Raw genomic sequence first — 19,809 nt, 5'->3', positions numbered from 1 at the left:
AAGAAAAAAGAAAACGGAAAAGAAGCGCCAGGAGCAGGCGGGGCCGGGGGTGCCCGGAGCCCCGCAGTTCCTGGTGCTGCCTGCGGATCTCTGCCGGTCTGGGGCGCTCTGTCCCCGCTAGGAACGGGAGGAGGGAGCAGGTTTAAGGCAGGTTTATTTTCGTGCAGCACTGTGATCTCTCCTGGCCCCCCGTAATTTCGGGAGCAGCTGATGTGCTTAAGAAAAATTCAGCGAGAACTGTATTACTGTATTGTATGGGTGAGAAACCAAGCAGAACAGGAAATTGGAAGAGGGTCAAAAATTGTACCAGAGGAGGTTTAGACCAGAGATTAAGAATAAAAATCTTCTTTTTGAATAAGTAGTCAAGCATTGGATCAGGTATCCCAGAGAAGTGGTGGAATCACTGTCCCTGGAGGCCTTTAAAGACATGTACATGTGGCCCTTGGGGACATGGTTTGGTGGTGGACTTGGCAGTACTGGGTTAACTGCTGGACTCAATTATCTTATAGGTCTTTTCCTACATAAAGGAATCTATGTGTGTGTGATGAATGTCATCGTGCCAAGGTGTTCTCTGAAGTTTAGTATATCTGCTGGTATATAAAACTGGGTTATGTCTGTGTCCAAGTGCCAGCCTCACAGAGACCATGACACCTTTCCCCCTTGCTCATGTATCTCTCTTTCAGACTTGTAATGGGTCATTTTAGTTCCTCTTTTCTCCTGTATTCTGGCCATAGTGCAGGTCACCATCCCCACAGAGTCATGCCTTCCACGAACTAATCTGGAAATGTTGACCAGTTTTCATTTGAGGGAAAAAGGAAACTGAGGTTTGCCTTAGCTATTACCTCTGCTCTAGGGATGCCTGGGACACAAAGGTGCCAAATGAAGAAGGGAGTGAAATAAATAATTCAAGTGCCCTTAATATCATCAGATGATTTTGCTACTTCATCCTCTGTTTCAGATCAGTAACCAATACATGAAATGAGCACAGCCAGTAGCACAGGTTTCCCTGTGTTTTCCCAAACATCCCAGCTCCAGTCTGGAAATCAACTACACTCTTCCTAGTTGTCCTTCCATATTAAGCCTACCTTGTTTACCTATACAAGGGCCTTAATTTTCTGGTTTATAGCAGCTTAATTTTCATAAGCAAAACCAGCATTTCTGATTAACATAAAATCTTAAAAGGCACCCTGGAAATTTTCATGATAAAAAAGAGATTTAAAAAAAACATCAGAGCTTGAACTCAATCTTCATGTCTGCATCAGTGCATTTCAGGACATAGTTTCCTTTCTGAAGTTGTGAATAAGAAAGGGCAGGCAAACCTTATACCAAGACCATATTCACCAAAGCTGCTTTAGAAATGGGAAGTACTCATTCCTAACCTCAGCAGCATTATTGAGGATGATATCCTCTTAAGTGCAAAAACCTTTCACTTCACATTGATCTCCATGGGAAATGGGTGATGTGAGACAGATTTTACAAGAAAAAGGTTTTTACCTGAAATATCAGTTTGAACACCTATTGCTAATTCAGTAGCCATAGGGAAGACATCTGGTGTTTCAATTGCCTGCTGCACTCAACTCAGAATGCATTGTTTCCAGCTTGCCCAATCAGTACAAGTTTATTAGTTATAAGTAATTGCTAATCTATGAAGTGAAGAAAGAAGGTATAATCCAACATATCAACAGCATGGTGATGTTTTGGCATTACATGTAATTATAGTATATATGCAGGTATAGTTATATATTTAATGCATTTAAACTTAGATATAAATTAGCTGCATCATTCCTGTCTGTTTTGTGATGCATATTAAATGTCCAAATATTTCAGCTGATAGTAACAATATAGGTTGAAATTCCTTTACTCCATTTTTAAACAATTAAATGGATATGTCAGGATAGGAAATCCATCCAGACTTCCTCATCTGCTGGTGGAAATAAATTGCTGCTCTCAGAAAGCAATCAGGCAGTGAAATAAGTAGTTTGGATCTGCCACTTCACCTCCAGATAACTAAAATTAAATGAGACGGATCACTTATTTACTGCTGCAGGATCATTCAGGTGAGCAAATACATTTTGGTTTAAATAAGCAAGTGCTACACAGTTCAATTTTTATTTTAAAGTGTGCTCCAATTCTATGTAATGTACTTTGAATTCAAAGTAGCACCATCAGGAATATTTGTTCTGCTGCTTAGGCTTTGGAGGGACCTTACAGGATAGTTGGTGATTAAAAGGAAGATGTTTGTGTGTTAGCAAAGTAAATGCCATCATGTTATTAAGAAGTGAAAATCAGGAAAGATTCAAATAGATTTAATTAGCATTGTTTATTCTGTGCTTTTTCTGTGAGGAAAAATAGGACATCTAGAAAAATGCTGTATGTTTGAAATTTATTAATCAAATCTGTTTCACAATGATTGGTTAAAAAAAATACCAACTCCCTCTGTATTTTTAGTTCAGTTAGAGAATTTTACTGGCAGGGCAGACAACTTTTCTTAATATTGTGAGGCAGAATTTTTCAGAGAAATTGTCCTTCCAAACACTAGCCTGTCCTGTTTGTGCCAACTTCAAACGCACTTTCCCTTTTTCTGAGTTACCTATTCTTTCCTTGGTTCCTTTTTTTTTTTCTTTTTTCAGGATGGGAAAAGTTAAACTGTGGACCAGCAGTCAGCTAGGCATTTATCAGACTTGTAGGAACAGTTTTGCATAAATGGAAATGTGTATTGTTACTGAAATAGCCATTTTTTTCAGAATATTTCTGCTGAGCATTACATTGTTTGGAGACACATTGTCATCCAGTACCTTCTGATACATTTTTCTCAAACTGACTGCAAATATCTGTATTTTTTTTTCCACATTTGTGTAGAAGCAGGAGGTTGCTTGTATCACTGATGTAATTTATTCTGCCAATATCTACTCAGGACAAATCTGCTTTCTGCCAAATTGTTGGCTCTTTCTACCAAAACTGTGGCTCAAGTCAGTAATTCCTTGCTGCCCTTTGCTTAAAAGCGTATTTTAGGGAAGAAAATAAAAATGCTTTCCCATGCCTGAGAGTTTGCACATGGATTTGGCAAAGGTGCTAAAAACATTTTTCCATTTAGTTTTCTATTTTGTTGCTTTTCATTTGTCTTGTTGTGACTTACAGTTTTAGGCAAAGTGGTTCTTTCTGACTATGACAGGCTGAAATAAATATATCTGGAGATACGTATTCCTTTTAAGAAAGAGTCTTTGAAATTGGGCATCATTTACAAGCCATGAGAGTTCACAAATGGATTTTTTTCCATTTTCGCAATCAATGGATTATTGTTTGGCTGTTAGATTTCAGCAACATCTAGGTGCCAGACAGCAAAGCTGATGAGAGGTGTGGTAGAAGAGCCCAGTGAAGGCAGAGCCTGCTGGGTCTTTGTGCTGTAACTCTGGTGAACACCACAAGCAGAGCTTCACCCTTCTTGTGCCACACAGGCAGAAGGCAGCAAGGCTGAGGGTCTGTGAGAGCCTCACGCTGTCCTGGATCCTAGACACACCCTGAAACCACAGTATATCAGCCACTGCTGCTCATACACATTTGGCTAAACAGAAAGGGCAAAACCAGAAGTTTCCTGCTCCTTTTTCTTTCTTGGTACCCTTTGGAAATTCTGAGTCTCAGCCAGACAAAGGGAAAAAACTTCAATTTTTACAGCCAATTCTGATCTTTGACCAAAGCAGCTAGTATGTTTTATGGGAAAGCTTAAAGTGAAATATGTTCCAAGGATATTTATTACAGACACAGTTAAAGTGTTTTTTTACAACTTCTTGAATTAGAAAAAGATCACAGACCTGTTTGTTTAATCCCCTTTCCCAAATGTCACAATTTAATAAACGTGATTTTGGAGGATTTACTCCTTTAGTGAATAACAACACATAAGCAAGAAATCTTGTCCCTCCTCTGTGGCCTTCCTCCTTACTTCTGCAGCCCTGTTATTAGGCAAGCATTCCTTACACATAATTTTCTCCAGATAACCTAAGTTGCTCTTTTTGCTTTCTCTGTCAGTGACCTAGAGCACTAGAGTACATCCACTGTGTCTCAGTTTAAGGCAAACTGCCTTTCATACAATCTGAAGTTCTGATTTTATTTTTTGGGGGAAAGGCTGTGGATATGGCACATGGTGCCATGGTTTAGTTGAGGTGTTAGGGCATGGGTTGAACTTGATGATCTTGAATGTCTCTTTTCAACCTAGTGATTCTGTGATTCTGTGATAAGAATGATACAAAAGCTTCAAAGAAGTTTACCAGTGACTGAACTGTCTCTGAGACAATTGTAAAGCTGCACATAAATACTAAGGATAATTTTCTAACAAGAAAGCAAAAAACTAGAGGCAAAAAGCTGGAAACAAAAATACTAGGACAAAAAGAAGGCTTGTACATTCAAGAATTGAACATGTATAACCTCTTTGTTGCATGCAGTATCACCTAATGTGAAATGCTTCTTTCTCGTATTTCCCCAGAAAGATGACATATCTTATTATAGTACAAGAGCAACACAATGCTGCAAGTGTAGTACTATCAAATTCTTCTAATGACAGTCTTCTGCATTTCCCTTTTTGATATTTTATCAGGTTATGTTAAGAGGTATCTGAATGCATCTGTGTTGCAATAGTATTGAAGGAGTTATTTTAAAGGTATTTTTTCTGTGGTGGAATACAAACCACTAAAACTAGTTGTTATCATCATCACTAGACATGATGCCATCTCCAAGATGAAAATGCCTTTCATTTACAGAGCTTGTGTGATGAGAATTTATCCAGCAATACATCAGTTGCTATTATGTGTGGTTAAAATAATATAGGTTTTCCATTGTGACATATGTCCAATGATTCTCAAATTAAGGAGGTTTTTCCTTATGTAGGAATTCTGTATGTTGCCTCTGCTGATTTATAAAAACTAGTTCCTTATATAAAAGAAGTGGCATTTATTTTTCTGATTCTTGCTTTAGTTATTGCAGTGGCTTCTGACTTTTGCGTAAAAGCATCTTCCTTCCTTGAGAAAAAAGTATCTTCCTTCCTTGAGAAGCAAATTGTAAAAATGCAAATGGAAGGAAATTTGATTAAAAAGTCATTGTAAAACCTTTGCAAAATAAGAAATCAGTTGCTATGAAATTATATACTAAATAACTATGCATAATAAATAAACACCAGCCGTTTACCAGCTGGTAAACAGATGTAAGGCAAGTGTAACATTGCTTAAATATTGAAGAGGAAAAGTTTCCTTCTAGTTTCCATTCCTGCATGGTCCCACACTGTGGTCTCTCATCTCCTGCTTTTGCAGACATGGTTAGAATCATGTGTCTTTTCTTAATTTTTATGGGGACTCTCAGATTTGCCAGTTTAGCAGTCAGGGCACTGATATTCCTTCAGCTTCCAGGGAAATCCAACCTATAGATAATAAAGGGCTTTAGACAACAAAGTAGACATCAGGTCTAGCCTGCTTTCCTACTTTTAATTTATTTGCTGTCACACTTTAAGTAGCTTTCAAAGATCATTTCAGTACTACCACACTTTCTGGCTTCTTTTTCTGTTCTGTAGGAGTTAATTCCTTATTTCCTGTTACCTCCTAGCATATCATCCTAGGCAGACTGGCAACATGATGGACTCTTGAGGCCAGCTCTACTCAGCCCATTCAGTTGCAGAAAAGAAAGTATCTGTAAGTGTGTAAATGCACTCAAAATGGATATTGGAACTATTGATATATCATTTGTTAACCAAATTTCTGAGAAAGAAGCTATGGAGGAAGCAACAGAGCAACTGCTAGAACAGCCCTTCCACCAGCACAGTGCTCTTGATCGATGAGCATGGCAGAAACGTGGAGTTTGTGAAAGCATTGAGCAGTGCCTCGTGACTCTATAAATCACTGCTACCTCAGGCACTGCTGCCAGCTGAGATTAGCTAATGAAGTGGAAGGCTACCTTTTATACCATTTATTTGGCTGCAGCAACAGTTCTGTGCAATGGTAGAAGGCAATTAGAGCTGCATTAATTCTTTCTAAAATTAAACAGTCATTCTTTATTAGCAGTCTGTAGCATCCTGAAGAATCTGAAGTATTGAGCAGAGGCATTGTACTGGCTACAGAAAGAAACTAGAGAAATCCATAATAGTAATCAATGTAGAATTTTGATCTGTTAATAACTGGGCTTTTCAGATTGTTTCAGATATTTCCTTATGAAATTATATGAAATATTGAAAATCATCAGGCAATATAGAAAGTAATAACATTGCTCTAGGTGTAAAAGTAAAGAGATGAAAATTCTTTTTCTAGTTTCCATGAAAAATTGTATAAGCATGAAGCCTCCTTTTCCCAGGGCAGGTAATTATGAAAGAGGGACAGCATACACTTACACATAGTTTATGCAGTTTTCACTATTTGTTATGTTTCTCAGGGTACAAGTTAGGTCAAAGATAAAGGTAGTGACAGACAAACAGGGAATTTCCTGACTTCCAGTATCAAATCTATCCCTCCACAATTGTCCCATAACCTGTGGGAACTGTGAACTGAACATATTTCGAGAGAGAGGCTGAGAAAATACAAGTTACTAATGAAAAACACTTCAAATATTGCAGGATTGGGAAATATATCTTTCATTTTAGTATATGAAACTAGCCTCAAATTAGCTCTGAGTATTCTTAGAGTGTCTTCTATAAAACCCATCCTTCTAAAATCATAAAGGGTGATCCGGCCTTTATAAAGACGGTGGTTTATATGGAATGTTTTCAAATTTAATGGGGCAACGGCAATTCAGGCGATAAAGCAGAACAAGATATCAGAATTTCTGGGAAAGCTTCTATGATTTGCTGCAACTTGCATCTCAGTGTCTCTGGGCTTTTATTACATGCTTAAGTATATAAATGATGATCTTGAGCATCTATAAAAAGCTGTAATAATGAACAGGGAACACAATGATTTTGGGTGGAAACATTAAACTCTGAAGTAAAAGAGGAACTAAGTAATGTAGAAGAATGAAATAAATGAGAAATTAAAGTTGCACCATATTGCCTCTAAGGTTTATTCAAAGATTGAGATTACAAAGTGACACAGAATAATTAAAATGTTTCTTTCTCAAAATGCTTATAATTTGAATTGATAATGTTCTTCCTAAGATACTCAATACTGCAATTTCCTTTATATGGAAAATGTGATCTGAAGAGCTATGCTGTATCAATGGGCATAAACAAGAGCAAGAAACTGACATCACAGATTATCTCACTACTGATACAGCAAAACAGGCTTTTCTTCATCAGTTTTGCAGAGAAAAAGGAGTGTGAAAAAAATGAGAAAAATTAAGATAACCTGTATTCCAGTCTCATTTGCAGCTCCTGTGGTAACAGAATTTCCCCTGTTAAAATGGTTTTGTCATGGAGGAATTACAAATAAGATTAAATCCTCAAAGAGAGACAGGACACAATACTCAGGAGTTGTTGATAACTCTGAGATACTTCTTAAGTGCCACTATATTTTGAAATATGAAGACAATTTTCTATTAAAAAAACCAGGAACACCATTCGAATGCATCTTATAAACTTTAATGGGAAGGTTTTGGCTTACGGTTCATGAATTACAGTTTATGAATTGTATTACTGGATCTATCACACTTATTTTCTGTATGAAAAAGAGAAACTTCTTCCCCCTAAACACCACCACCAACACTACCACAACCACCACCACACAACCCCAAATCCTGAAACTATTTTCTTGGTAATTTCAGACAAAAGAGTGTGTTACTAATTTCTAGGACTGATAAGAAGATCTAACAGATCACTGTGAGACTTAGAAAGTATAAGCTTTACAAATTCCTTTCTGAGACAAGCAGATTAGCCTGAATAGAATATGGAGCCAAGAGAGCCCTTGGCTGAGGTTGCTGCAATACAGAATAAGGTTTTGCAGGGTGGCTGTGCAGAATAGGTGAAATACAGCTTAGAAAACAGGGTACATTGTTCTTAATATTCTCATGTCCTCCCTATATGGTTGGTGAACTTACAACTGCAGATGTAAGTTGTAAGATTGATATACTTTAGTTAAAAAAACTGAAAATAAGAAAGGCATCCTGAAAAGTGAGCTCCTTGCCTGCAAATATTTAATCCTGAAACCTTTAACAGTTAAATAATGGATAGCCCACCATATATTAATGTCACTAGAGTGTGATACTACTTCAAGTGTGAGGTCGTTTCACAAATCAGTTTTAAATATATTTTTCTCACCTCGTGAGCCCTGCTCTTAAGCTCTGCAGCACCAGGAATGAAATTATACATTAAGATGTTCAGGCCCACAGTATAGTCACAAACATGATGTCATGTCAATTTGCATTGACTCCTGTAACCATACTTTAAAAATGTTCATAGATCTAGAGGCAAATAGTAACATTCATGCAAAAAGGGAATCCCAATACTCAATGTATTTGCCTGCAATTGATAAAACGATGGGTATTTTCAGGAAGCAATTTAGACTTTGCTGTCCCATTAATAAGAAGAAAATAATATTTAATTACTCATCACCTAGAGAGTTTTAATTAATATAAATCAATAAATCCTTCTTTCCAAAGAGAGCAAGTCTCTGAAGAGCCAAACTTCAGATAGCTTTTTCCTCCTCTCAGAGAAAAGCTTCCCTGTAGTATCTACAGGAACATGAAAGAATTTATTGAATGCATGCATACTTTGGAAACACAGGGATTTCAATAGTGTGTACTCATAACTATTTGTATCTGGGAGCTTGTAAGTATGAGTTTAGTTAATTCCAATTGAATTATGATGACAAACATGGTCAATAGATGACGGTTAAATGTTCTCTGTAATTCCTTAGGGTTTTATAAGCTAGGCTTTGTAGATTCACTATTCTGCTATGCAGTTTATTTATTTGTTTTTAAATTAAGCCAATTATGAACATTTCAGGTTCACATTTTCTGAAAATTTACATGAGGATTGACTTCTATCAATTAAATACCAGCACATATTTTTTGTAACTAATCTCCAAACTTCTGGTATTGGGGATTTTTTTAAATTCTTTTGGACCTTTAGGTTGAAGAACATGGGTGTGGCTTCTCTCCAAATACAAGGAGAGATTTCACCCATAATTTTCCAAGAATAAATGAGGTATTCCTCCTGTCTTTATTATTCCATGATTTACAATGGAATTGTGTTCCACATTAACAGGATACCTCATTGAAGTTTCAGCCTGAAAACAGTACAGTCCATGCAAAGTTGTTACTTGATCACTCAACATAATACCAAATTAATTTTGAATTTTAGTGATTTTTCAAAAATTTCTCAGAAAATTGCCAAACATAAAAACTTAAAAGACAGTTGTGAAGAATTAAATGGCACGCTGATCAACGTAAAATAGCATAAAAGAAGTAAATTTTTTGTCAAGGAATAAATATGATTTAAAATTACTTTTTACTGCAAATGTTTACAATTTGATGGCACTTGAGGTCTTCAGAATACTTTTTGTTTCAATCTTTTTTCTTCTGGCCATAGGCTTCTTCCATGCTCTCAGGGAACTTAACGTAAGACTCGAGGAATAACACTACTTTTCTAGGAAGGAAACTGATGAGACAAAGATTGAATTAGCCTATTTTTTCCCTAAAAGGTACTCTATAAATAAAGAAATGACAAATACATTATATGTGCTCAGTACTTCTAACATCTGGCCGTAGCACATTTGGCACTTCAATGTTACAAATCAGGAAAATGAATGACAGACCAAGATATTTTGTGAAAGCCCAGCCTGCCATGGTGGCAGGGACTGGAAGCAGACAGTACTAGACCAGGCAATGCTCCCTGTGTACCATCTCAGGGAAATTTTTTGTAGTTTCTATACCAAATTCAGCTTAAAACATTTCTTAGAGGCAGAAGAGGCCAGAGGAATGTTATTCACCTAGACTATTAAAAAACCAAACCTGCTGTTTCTTTAAAATTGGGAACATATAACTAGATTGACTGCAGTAATATTAACTAAAGGACTGTTTCAACTAAACTTTCCTGCTGATTTTACAGGCATATGACAAAGGAAAGAAGGTAATGCTAGAAGATAAGTCACATGCTTACATTTTGAGTCCAAGTAAGTATACAGCTGGAGGCATGATCAGATAAAATTTTTCCTTTTTAATTGCATCCACTATCCTGCTAGCTGCATACTCTGGATCATAAACAGGATACAAACAGGGTCTCCTGTAAAACAAGAAAAAAGGGGTTATGAAATTATAAAACTTTACTTTCAAGATAAACACACACACATACATAATTAAATAATTTATGCATTTCCCGTTTTCCCTTCAAATAGTCTTGAGAAGGAATCTCCAAACTTTTTGTTTGTGCTATCATCAAAATAAATTGAAAACACTTTGATGATGCTGTGAATTTAATGACTTTTTTGTAAGCTGACCACAACGAAATTGATGCCCACACTGACTGCAGCTTTGGAAACTTCCAGGCTTAGCCATACTCTGTGCTGTTCTATGCATCATTGCTCTCCAGCAGTTCTTTTCTGCTGTAAATGCTGAGGTGACAGCCAAATGGACCAGGACCAGATTTGTCACCAGCCAGGAGAAGGGCTCTGCTCTGCAAACACACACTGCTGCACAATGATAAATGGTGCAAGCCGGAGCACAGCACTGAAAAACCAAAATCACTGGTGATGCGCTCCTGCAATGGCTCTCTCAGTGCTTGCAGCCTCTCCCATCACTGCATCACAGAGCCACCCACCAGATACCATCACCACAGCTGTTCTCACTCAGAAGTACAGTACCTCCAGCACAGACAGCAGGGCACAGCTAATAAGCACAGGTCATGGGTATCCTGACAGCCATAACTGTAATTACACTGCCAAAATTACTCAGGGCAGAGAACATCAGCACTCTCCTGATAATTAAGGTTCCCTTAACCCTTCAATATTGCTGTGTATCCCCAACTGTTCATTGACTGTGAGGTTGTTACACAGTTCTCATTATTGACTGTATGCAAGACTTGCATTTCTTTATGTCAGAAGTCATAGTTGTCAGTGCCAATGGGGAAAAAATACTGAATTGAAAATCAAATCCACCAACCAAAACCTGAATATGATATACCCAGTGAGTGGCAATTATATTTTACATATGAAATAGACAAATCTAAGCTTTACTTACTTGCTTTTGAAGCCTTTGCTTAACCTAGTACTCAAAAAATAAGGGCAAATGATTGTGGTTTTAATGTCGCGTTTTCCTCCGTGGTACAGTTCTGAATTTATGGCTTCCATCATTCCAATGACTGCACTCTTACTTGCACAATAATCTAGAAAGTGAAGAAAAGAGAAATATCCAAAATTTTAAAAGCACCACGGTAAAAGCTATATACAGAATTGAATTATTTGTAATGCTATTTAAGTCACAATGTCATTTAATTCTATCATTGACAGTCTTGTAATTAGTATTTGAAGCATATTGGTGATCCTAACTCTGGAGATTAATGGCACTTCCCATGAATGATGCACAGTTGCCTAAGGATAAAGTTTTTTTTTTTTTGTTGGTTTTTTTTTTTTTTTTTTTTTTTTTTGTTTGGTTTTTTTTTTTTTTCAGTGCACTATAGAAAGATATAGGCAAATGAGCTTATTCAGCATTTTCTGTAGGTTTCCAGATACTCATTTACCAACCAGGCATTCTTTCAGTTCAGAATGTCTTCAACATGTCATAATATCACAGGTTACATTTCAGAAAGAACTACTTCTAGTGGTAAAATAAAACCACCCTACTTATAAATTCTGCTTCAGCCCATTGCTTCTGATTTGCTCTGCAACTGCAATACCATTTTATTTGCCCAGGAAGACTGAAACTCATCCGATTTTAATTGTTTGATGAATATATGGAGCCCCATCCTTGGAGATAATCAAAACTTGCCCTCACACAGCTCTGTGCAACCTGACCTAAGCTGGGCCTGTTTTTGTCTGGGGATATGGAGCAAGAGACCTTGAGAGATTGCCACCTGCACAAATTATTCTACAGTTTTCCAGTTTTCAGAAACGAATTTAATATAGTGCCTTACATGTTATTTCCCAAAACTTTTTCAAGTGTGTGTGAAAAGAGTTGTTAGATACAATGAAATCCAATTTTGCTAAAAGACTCCCAAGACTGGCATCAGAAGTAGTTTGCTATTCTTCAGGAGTTCACTTGCAGTGAATGATGGAAGCACACAACCTAAAAAAATACATAACTAAGGTGCAAAATGTTATAATGCATGGATGGGAAGGCCCACTCCCAAGAGTCTTAAAAATGAAAGTTGAATGTGACTTATATTACCAATACCAAATATTGGTATTATATCAAGGAAACCCCTAGGTAACAGGTGGCAAATAAACACTACAGTAACACCATCAATCAGCAGAAGAAACAAGAGATCCTTATTACACTGAAGTTCAAGTTCTCATAGGGTGACCTCAGAGATACAATCAACATGTAAGAGAGGCTTGAGGAGAGACTGGGCAGCAGACCCAGACTGATGAAATAGTCTAGACTAGCAGACTGCTCTCCTGAGGGAAACAGCTGAGAATACTTAGCTTTTAATAGCTTAAATCACACTTAATTCAAATTAATTTTATTGAAAGTTCTGCCAAAATGCTTTCTGCACTTGAAAAACCGTACTCCAACTGAATGTGTAGTTCCAGGTATAACCCCTGTGTGTCTCAGGTCTCTGAACACTCACCTGCAGAAAAGCTGTCATGAGAAAGTGTTAGATAACCAGACAGTGAAATCTGCAGAGAGCTCTGCTGAGGCACATGGCACCATCACACTCCAGCACACCATCACCTTTGGCACCCACAGGTCCTTGTCAGTGCAGGCTGCCAAAGCCAAGCATTTCTGAGGTGTCCAAGGGAACTGATTAGTATGTAGATCTAATTTGTAATGGCAGTTGATAATAATTACCTGATAACCTGTAGAGTCCCATTAATCCAGCTGCACTGGCTGTGCTAATCAGGTGCCCACGGTTACAGGCCACCATGGCTGGAAGAAAGGCCTTGAGAGTCTAAAAGAATACAAATATATTTATTTTAAAATATCCCTTATAAATAGGCATAGCAAAAATGTTTCATTCCAAAATTAGGTGATACAAAGGTCTTTCTGGGTCTTTTATCCCCACTTGCTTTCTGGGTCTTCAATACACAAGAAGCCCAAATGACATTTTATCTCTGTAACAATTTTTAAATGAGAGACAACATTTCCTTGAATGACTGCCCTCTGTCTGAAGATCTAACAGGATTACAATCATATTATTAAAAGTGGCAGTGTTTATATTTTCACTGCTTTCCTGGTTCCTCACAATTTGACTGTCGCTGAAGGTTTGGTACACAAGAGGGAGCCAGAAGTCAAGACATGAAGAGAGTTCCGCTGTCTGTGGGCCCTTTTTGTTACAAGCTGGGCTGCCTGACAATTCCAGCTCTCCAGGACACCACTGTGGGTGATGCTTACTGGGAAGAACACTAGTGTTTTACAAAGGGGGAGGGAAAAAATAAGAGATGAGAGCAGCAACAATTTTTTTTCAGTAGCTGAGGAATCCTATTAGACTCCAGATGTGAATGCCTAGTACATCACTTTCCTCCTGCCCTGGGTTTCTACAGACTTGTCAGGGAGAACACCTCTCCCAGTCTGTTTTCCTCAAGTATTTGGAAGAACGATGCAGCGTGGCTGGGGAGTGCTTAGAGAATTTCTATCTGCAATGATTTTCCATTGAAAACTGCCTTTTTACAAGGAGTTGCCAAGCTCTATTGTTTCCCGATGCAGGCTGTTCACTCAGGCATATACACAAAAAGTGCAAGAGGGGGCAATAGTAACTGTCTCACAAAAAAGCCATCCTAAACCTACTGAGACCCCAAATAATTGTGAATTCCTTCAGAGGTAAAAAAAATCAAAACAAATTAATAAAGCTTCAATCCGATGGTGACTACAAATCAAACCATAGCCTGAAGACCAACATGTGCAGCATAAAATCATGGAATCATTTAGGCTGGAAGAGACCTTTAAAACCATGGTGCCCAACTCCAGATGTAACACTGCTCAGTCTGCCAGTAAACTGTGGCTGTGTGTCCCTGAATGCTGCAAGTCTCTCAGGCAAAGCTGTCAGATGCCAGGAAACAAAAGGAGCAGAGAAGTCACATGCCATCATGTCAGCACTGCCTTCAACCTCAGCTGTTGCAGGTAGGGCGTGTTTCATGATACAGCTGCACAAACTTTGATTTACCAGAGTGCCCAGGCAGGTTTGGGTTAACATTACTGAGACATACTGGAGAGACTGTCTCCAGTTACAGGATGATCATGAAAACATGTATTGCCCCAGTCAAGGTCCTTCACATCCCTATTGCTAGCTGAGTTTTTAAGGTAGATGCCACCATTGTGGTTTTAACACCAAACTACTTGTCTGTACCTTTTGTTCACTCAGGAGTAAAAAACTCACAAAAACTTTACCCAGACTTGAGAAAAGAAGTTGATTCTGAGGGTCTTTTCAAAATCTTCATCTGTAAGATCACAGAACTTTTTCCCAATTAGTATGCCAGCATTATTGATTAGAACAGTAACATCCCCTACTTCTTTTTTAACCTGAATAAAAAGAAAAAAAAAAGATAAACAGAAAGCTTTAGAAGATATCCTTGCCTCTTGTGCTTCATTTATGAGAATGTTCAGTAATATTTACAATTATCGATATGTATCGAAAAATAAGTATGCAAGAACAGTTGTATTGCATCAGATCAAAGGTCCTTCTAAGCCCCCCAGCCCTTGTCTCATGGTGGAAAGCAATGAAAAAAGGATCCAGGCTCTAAGGTCTCAACTTTTCACATGCTTCAACTTCAGATATTCTGAGAGAGCTATATCACTGTCTTTAATATATCCCAGTGATTCTCCAACCTGCCCCTCTCCCCAGATTTGTCTAATTGCTCCCTGAACTCCAGAATACTTTTGGCTTCCACAAAACCCAAAGATCAAATATTATGAAGCTTTAGTGTGCACTGTGAGCACGCTTTGATTGCAATCTGAATATTTCCAGTCCCCTATCTTTGGTATTGTAAGAACCTGCATTCCTCTGCCAAGCCTGCTCAACCCCTTTTCTATATAGTTTCTACTGAACTGGAATGAATTCAGCTCAGATAACTGGGGGATACCAATCCTCTGAGCACAATGGCATCTACCATAAAATAGGTAGATAAAATCATCATTAGCTCCATTTAGGTTTTCAAAAAGAAAATCAAAATATTTTGTTCCATGATTTGGATTTATATCAAAGCAGATGGCCAAGATTTACTTATAGTATGAAGAATCAGTCTCACAGATTTCTCTGCTAAAGGTGGATGATTATCTGAGGTCTCAAACATTATATTATGGCTACAAAAATGTTAAAATCCCACGTGTGCTGCTGTCTGGCAATTTGGAAACAGGTGATTGGATCTGGTGTCCCAACATCTGACCTTCCTTTGGCTCTCTGAGGGAGCCTTAGCATTCAGTGAAGATTTGTTTGATATTTCTCCAGCTGTGCCAGGTTCAGGCCTTCTCATTGACAGTAGGGCTCAGATACTTGCACCTTTCCACCTACATAAATGAATGCAAATCTAGACACTGTTCAGTATGGCAGGAATACTCAATTCTTCCTTTGAGGAACACGTCTACTTTTCCCCACTCTTTTAGTCAGGCCATATGATGATCCTCTTTTTCTTATCATGGCAACATGTCTTCATCAATGGCAGCATTTTATTTATCATGGCATAGGCTGTCCTGTTTACTCACTACTACAAAATATGTGTGAAGCTTGGCTTCCATTTAGAAAAAGTCAAGCTGATTATTCTACATTATGTATTTTTTAGGTGTCCTTTAATTCTTCTGTTATCATAATTTTTACTAGATTTCTAAAAGAGAGGTTCATAGTGTGTATGTGTTCTCTCAAGTGCCCTTTAAGACTGGCAGATTTACTATGCTTGATCATCTATTATAGAAAAAGACACATTCTGCATTTCTAGCCCACCAGATCCATGTTTAATTCCTTCAGAATTCCCGGGTGGACACCTCTTTTTTCAGAAAATTAGTTCTTGTTCACTTGACCAGTTTGTTCTAAAACCTCTTCTTTAGAGATCTCAATGGTCTCTTTTGTTTCCTAGAAACAATACTTAGATTATGGGAAAATACTTATGCTTTTCAGCAGTGAGTATACCAAATAAAAGAAATTAATTTAAATTTCTTGCTATTGCTTTCTCTTCTGTGTCTAAGCTCAAGCTTTTTCATATTACCAATGAAAAATATGCAGGTATTTCCAAGAGTAGAGGAGAGCCACAGTTGAAAAACTCTTCTTCTAAGAAGATTTCTGTCTCTACCAGGACTGAACAATACATACAAGTATCTGTGAATATGTTGCTGTTATTAACAATAATTTGACACCTTAACAGCAATTTTTAAATTTTGAACTGCTCTTTAAGTTTCTGTTGGCAGGTCAGTCTGTGCACTTCAGAACTGTGTTTGCTGATTTGGGCACAGCAAATTCTGCAGGCTGGAATCCCGTGGTTGATTTGGTTAATGTGTTTGGACATCAAAAATTACTGGGGAGCACAAGACAAACCTTTTGAGATTCTGCTAAAGTAAGAGCAAACAAATAATTTCAAAATGTTTCTTTTTTCTTTACAGTGTGAGTGAGCTGTGGCCCTCATGCTATTTAAGAGTGTGGGTAAAAGAAATCCTTTCTGATTTGCAAGCATGAGAATTGCAGTTCCAGATACTTACAGTTCCTGAATTCAATTCACCTTTTAGAAGTACTTTTCCACAGGAACATTTCTTGAGGAAAAAAGTTGTTTCAAACTTTCATAACCTTGCTTAGAAAGACTTAATATGATTAGGTTAAAGCTAGAAACAGCAGCCACAAAACAAAGAGCTGAGCCCCCCCCTTGTCTTCATCTTTCCACCCACAACTCATAGAAAATTAATGTTACATTTTAAATCTACTCTGAAACAATCTATCAACATTCACATCATAAAATAATTTAGCTAATTCCTCTGATGTATGCCTGCAGACATAGAATGTCAAAGATGTGACGTAAGAGTATAAGCACATGTATATAAGCACATACACTGAGAATTTAACAGAAGTTTACACTGAAGTTGCAGAGTGGCTAACTGGATTTTAGGTGAAGTTACACTGAAAAGAAGTTTCTGGCAGTTTAAGGAAAGGTAAAAATAAATCAAGCTATTTCAATGTCCAGTTCTGAACTCTGACAATAATCACAATAAGGCAATAGTTCACAAAGCTGTGTCAGCACAGCAGAAGAGATTCACTGTAAATTGAGCCCTTCTTTGCCTTATTTTCCACCTGTATTCATCAAAGAAAGGAACTGACACTAAATCATTGATTTGACTGGAGACCAGCCACATCCTAATGATGTCTGAAAACATTACATCCCAAATCACCCTTAAAAGAACTCCAGTTTCCTAAAACAAATAGGCAAAGGAAAGAACCCCCCTTTTATAATATCCACTGATTGTTCTTTTCTTTTTAAATTATATATTGGTATCTTAAAGAACTCTGAAAGCCTAAATAGATTAATACATGGAGAAAATCTCTGCTGCATGTTTCACCATGCTCTTAATCTAAACATTCCCATGTCACAATGAAGAACAGAAGTGGATAAATCTCAACAGAACTGATTAAACTGTTACTTTGTAGCAACTATAGTTTCAGTTTAATCTAGAAACTATTCTAAAGGAGAATACATTGCTCTACATGATTATTTCCCTCTAGGGAATAGTATGGTTTCTAGCAATAAACAGCAATAAACTCTGTAGGATATTCTATTAAAAAGAAGCAAAAATGCGGATCTTACCTTGTCTGCCTGTTCATAGACATCCTCCCTATTGCTGCAGTCGCAGTGGTAGACAAACACCCGGTTAGCTCCATTTTGCTGCGCTAATCTGCTTGTTTCTTTGTTGCCTTCATCATCAATGTCCCAAAGAACCAAGGTTACTCCCAAAGGAGCCAGCTTTAAGGCAACTTGCCTTCCAATCCCATTTGCAGAGCCAGTAATAAGTACTATTTCACCAGCATAACATTTTTTGCGTAGAGAAAATAAACAGAAGGCGTTCTCGATAAGTAAAAAAATTAAAAATTTCAGGTACTGTAGTAACTTATGGATGCATCTGAAGTTGAACATGATTTCTCAGGTACAAGCGCCAGTCTTCTGTTGTGCAAACGCAGGAACACAATACGTTACAATAGCAGGGTATTGACTGAAAGAAAGAAGAGGTTGACCTTCAAACAGCAAGTTCTTTTGCAGTGCTCTTCTGTGCAGGTGAAAAATGCATTATTAAAGATTTTTTTGTGAAAGCTGCCTTACTAGTAGGATTAGAGCAAATGTCTTCCTCTAGATCCTATGGACCTCTTTCAACCAGGGCTCCTCAGCTTCCAACTCCGTTTTTAAAATCGTTTAGGAATATACATTTTAGGCAGGTATGTTGCAGCAGTAGCTGTAGAGCACTTTGCTTTCACAGCAAGGTGATGCTAGCTGAACAAAAAAGTACTGAACACACTGGTGTGATATCAACCTTAGGAAGGAAGGTGTCCTTCTTAGCAGGAAATGTGACCTGTTTCAGAAGCCAGGCAACTGGGATGTTCCCACGCCGTGTGTACTTTCCAGCAGCGTGCGGCTGAAATCACACCACGTATTATTCCCATTTGCCAGCAACTGACCAGCCCCAGGGAAAAGCCTGGCACTTGGGAGCATTGCTGTTCATCCTGCATTAGGCAGCACCACTCCCTTTATAGTGTTTGGGACGGGACAGCAGAGGCTCAGGAGAAGAAGATCTCAAACCATCCTGGTGGATTGGGTTGGATAGGATAGGATGGATAGACTAGGCTAGGCTAGGATATAGGATAGGATAGGATAGGATATAGGATAGGATAGGATAGGATAGGATAGGATAGGATAGGATAGGATAGGATAGGATAGGAATTAGGATTAGGATAGGATATAGGATAGGATAGGATTAGGATAGGATAGGATAGGATAGGATAGGATAGGATAGGATAGGATAGAGGATAGGATAGGATAGGATAGGATAGGATAGGATAGGATAGGATAGGATAGGATAGGATAGGATAGGATAGGATAGGATAGGATAGGATAGGATAGGATAGGATAGGATAGGATAGGATAGGATAGGGTAGGACCTACGGTCCCTCCCGGCCCTGCCCCAGCAGTCACATCCTCGTCCCTTCTCTGCGCCCGGTCCCGCCGCACTCACCGCCGGCTCCCGACTGTCCCGCAGCCGCCAGCCGGCCCGGACCAGGCTGAGCTGGGCTGGCCCTGCCCATCCCGCCCCAGGGCCCGGCTCCGTGCGGGGGCGGCCCGGGAGTGCGGGCTGCGGGCCGGGCGGGCGGCGCTTCCCGGCTGGGCGGCTGCGGGAGCTTCCCAGCGATTCCCAGGGCTCCTGCCGGGCGGCAGCGCCCTCTCCCAGCCGGGACATCCCGCTGCTGCTGCTGCTGCTGCTGCTGCTGTCTCGGTGTCCCTCCCGTGCCCGGCCGGCTCCCCTGGCTCCATCCCTCCCGGCCGCTCCATCCCTCCTGCCCGCTCCATCCCTCCCGGCCGCTCCATCCCTCCTGTCCGCTCCATCCCTCCCGGCCGCTCCATCCCCCCTGGCCGAGGTGTTCTTTCCTCCCTCTGCTGCTGCTTCGCTGGAGGTACAAAGTTAAACACTTCTTAAACGCTTCTTAGTTTATATCGTAAATTACTGTTCTCTGGCTTTCCGGCATGGGAGCAGAAGGCAGATGATGATCAAAAGTGTGAGCCCTAAATCAGTGAA

The 19,809-nt window shown here is 38.8% G+C and overlaps 1 protein-coding gene across 1 annotated transcript; it reads right to left on the bottom strand.

The window, feature by feature from the left end:
* Window positions 1–9,258: 9,258 nt before the first annotated feature.
* SDR16C5 (short chain dehydrogenase/reductase family 16C member 5) lies at window positions 9,259–18,192 on the bottom strand. Its single transcript, XM_056484690.1, has 6 exons — window positions 17,835–18,192; window positions 14,446–14,577; window positions 12,910–13,009; window positions 11,140–11,284; window positions 10,064–10,186; window positions 9,259–9,562 (listed from the first exon to the last, which is right to left on the bottom strand). Exons 1-6 carry the CDS (start codon window positions 18,159–18,161, stop codon window positions 9,469–9,471), a joined length of 921 nt encoding a protein of 306 aa, XP_056340665.1. The 5' UTR covers window positions 18,162–18,192; the 3' UTR covers window positions 9,259–9,468.
* Between the last annotated feature and the right edge of the window lie 1,617 nt (window positions 18,193–19,809).

This window comes from Oenanthe melanoleuca, chromosome 2 (genome assembly GCF_029582105.1).
Source record: "Oenanthe melanoleuca isolate GR-GAL-2019-014 chromosome 2, OMel1.0, whole genome shotgun sequence".
Classification (NCBI taxonomy): domain Eukaryota; kingdom Metazoa; phylum Chordata; class Aves; order Passeriformes; family Muscicapidae; genus Oenanthe; species Oenanthe melanoleuca.
Note: the sequence above shows the minus strand (reverse complement) of the source record. Positions and strands in the feature narration are given on the sequence as shown.

Bases quoted from the DNA above. Each gene is read 5' to 3' on its own strand.
- SDR16C5 (XM_056484690.1), bottom strand. From the start codon at position 18,161: ATGTTCAACTTCAGATGCATCCATAAGTTACTACAGTACCTGAAATTT. The intron at 14,578-17,834 runs GTAAGATCCGCA...CTTTTTATTCAG, and splicing joins TCTATGAACAGGCAGACAAG to GTTAAAAAAGAAGTAGGGGA. The intron at 10,187-11,139 runs GTAAGTAAAGCT...CTTGTTTTACAG, and splicing joins AGCAAAGGCTTCAAAAGCAA to GAGACCCTGTTTGTATCCTG.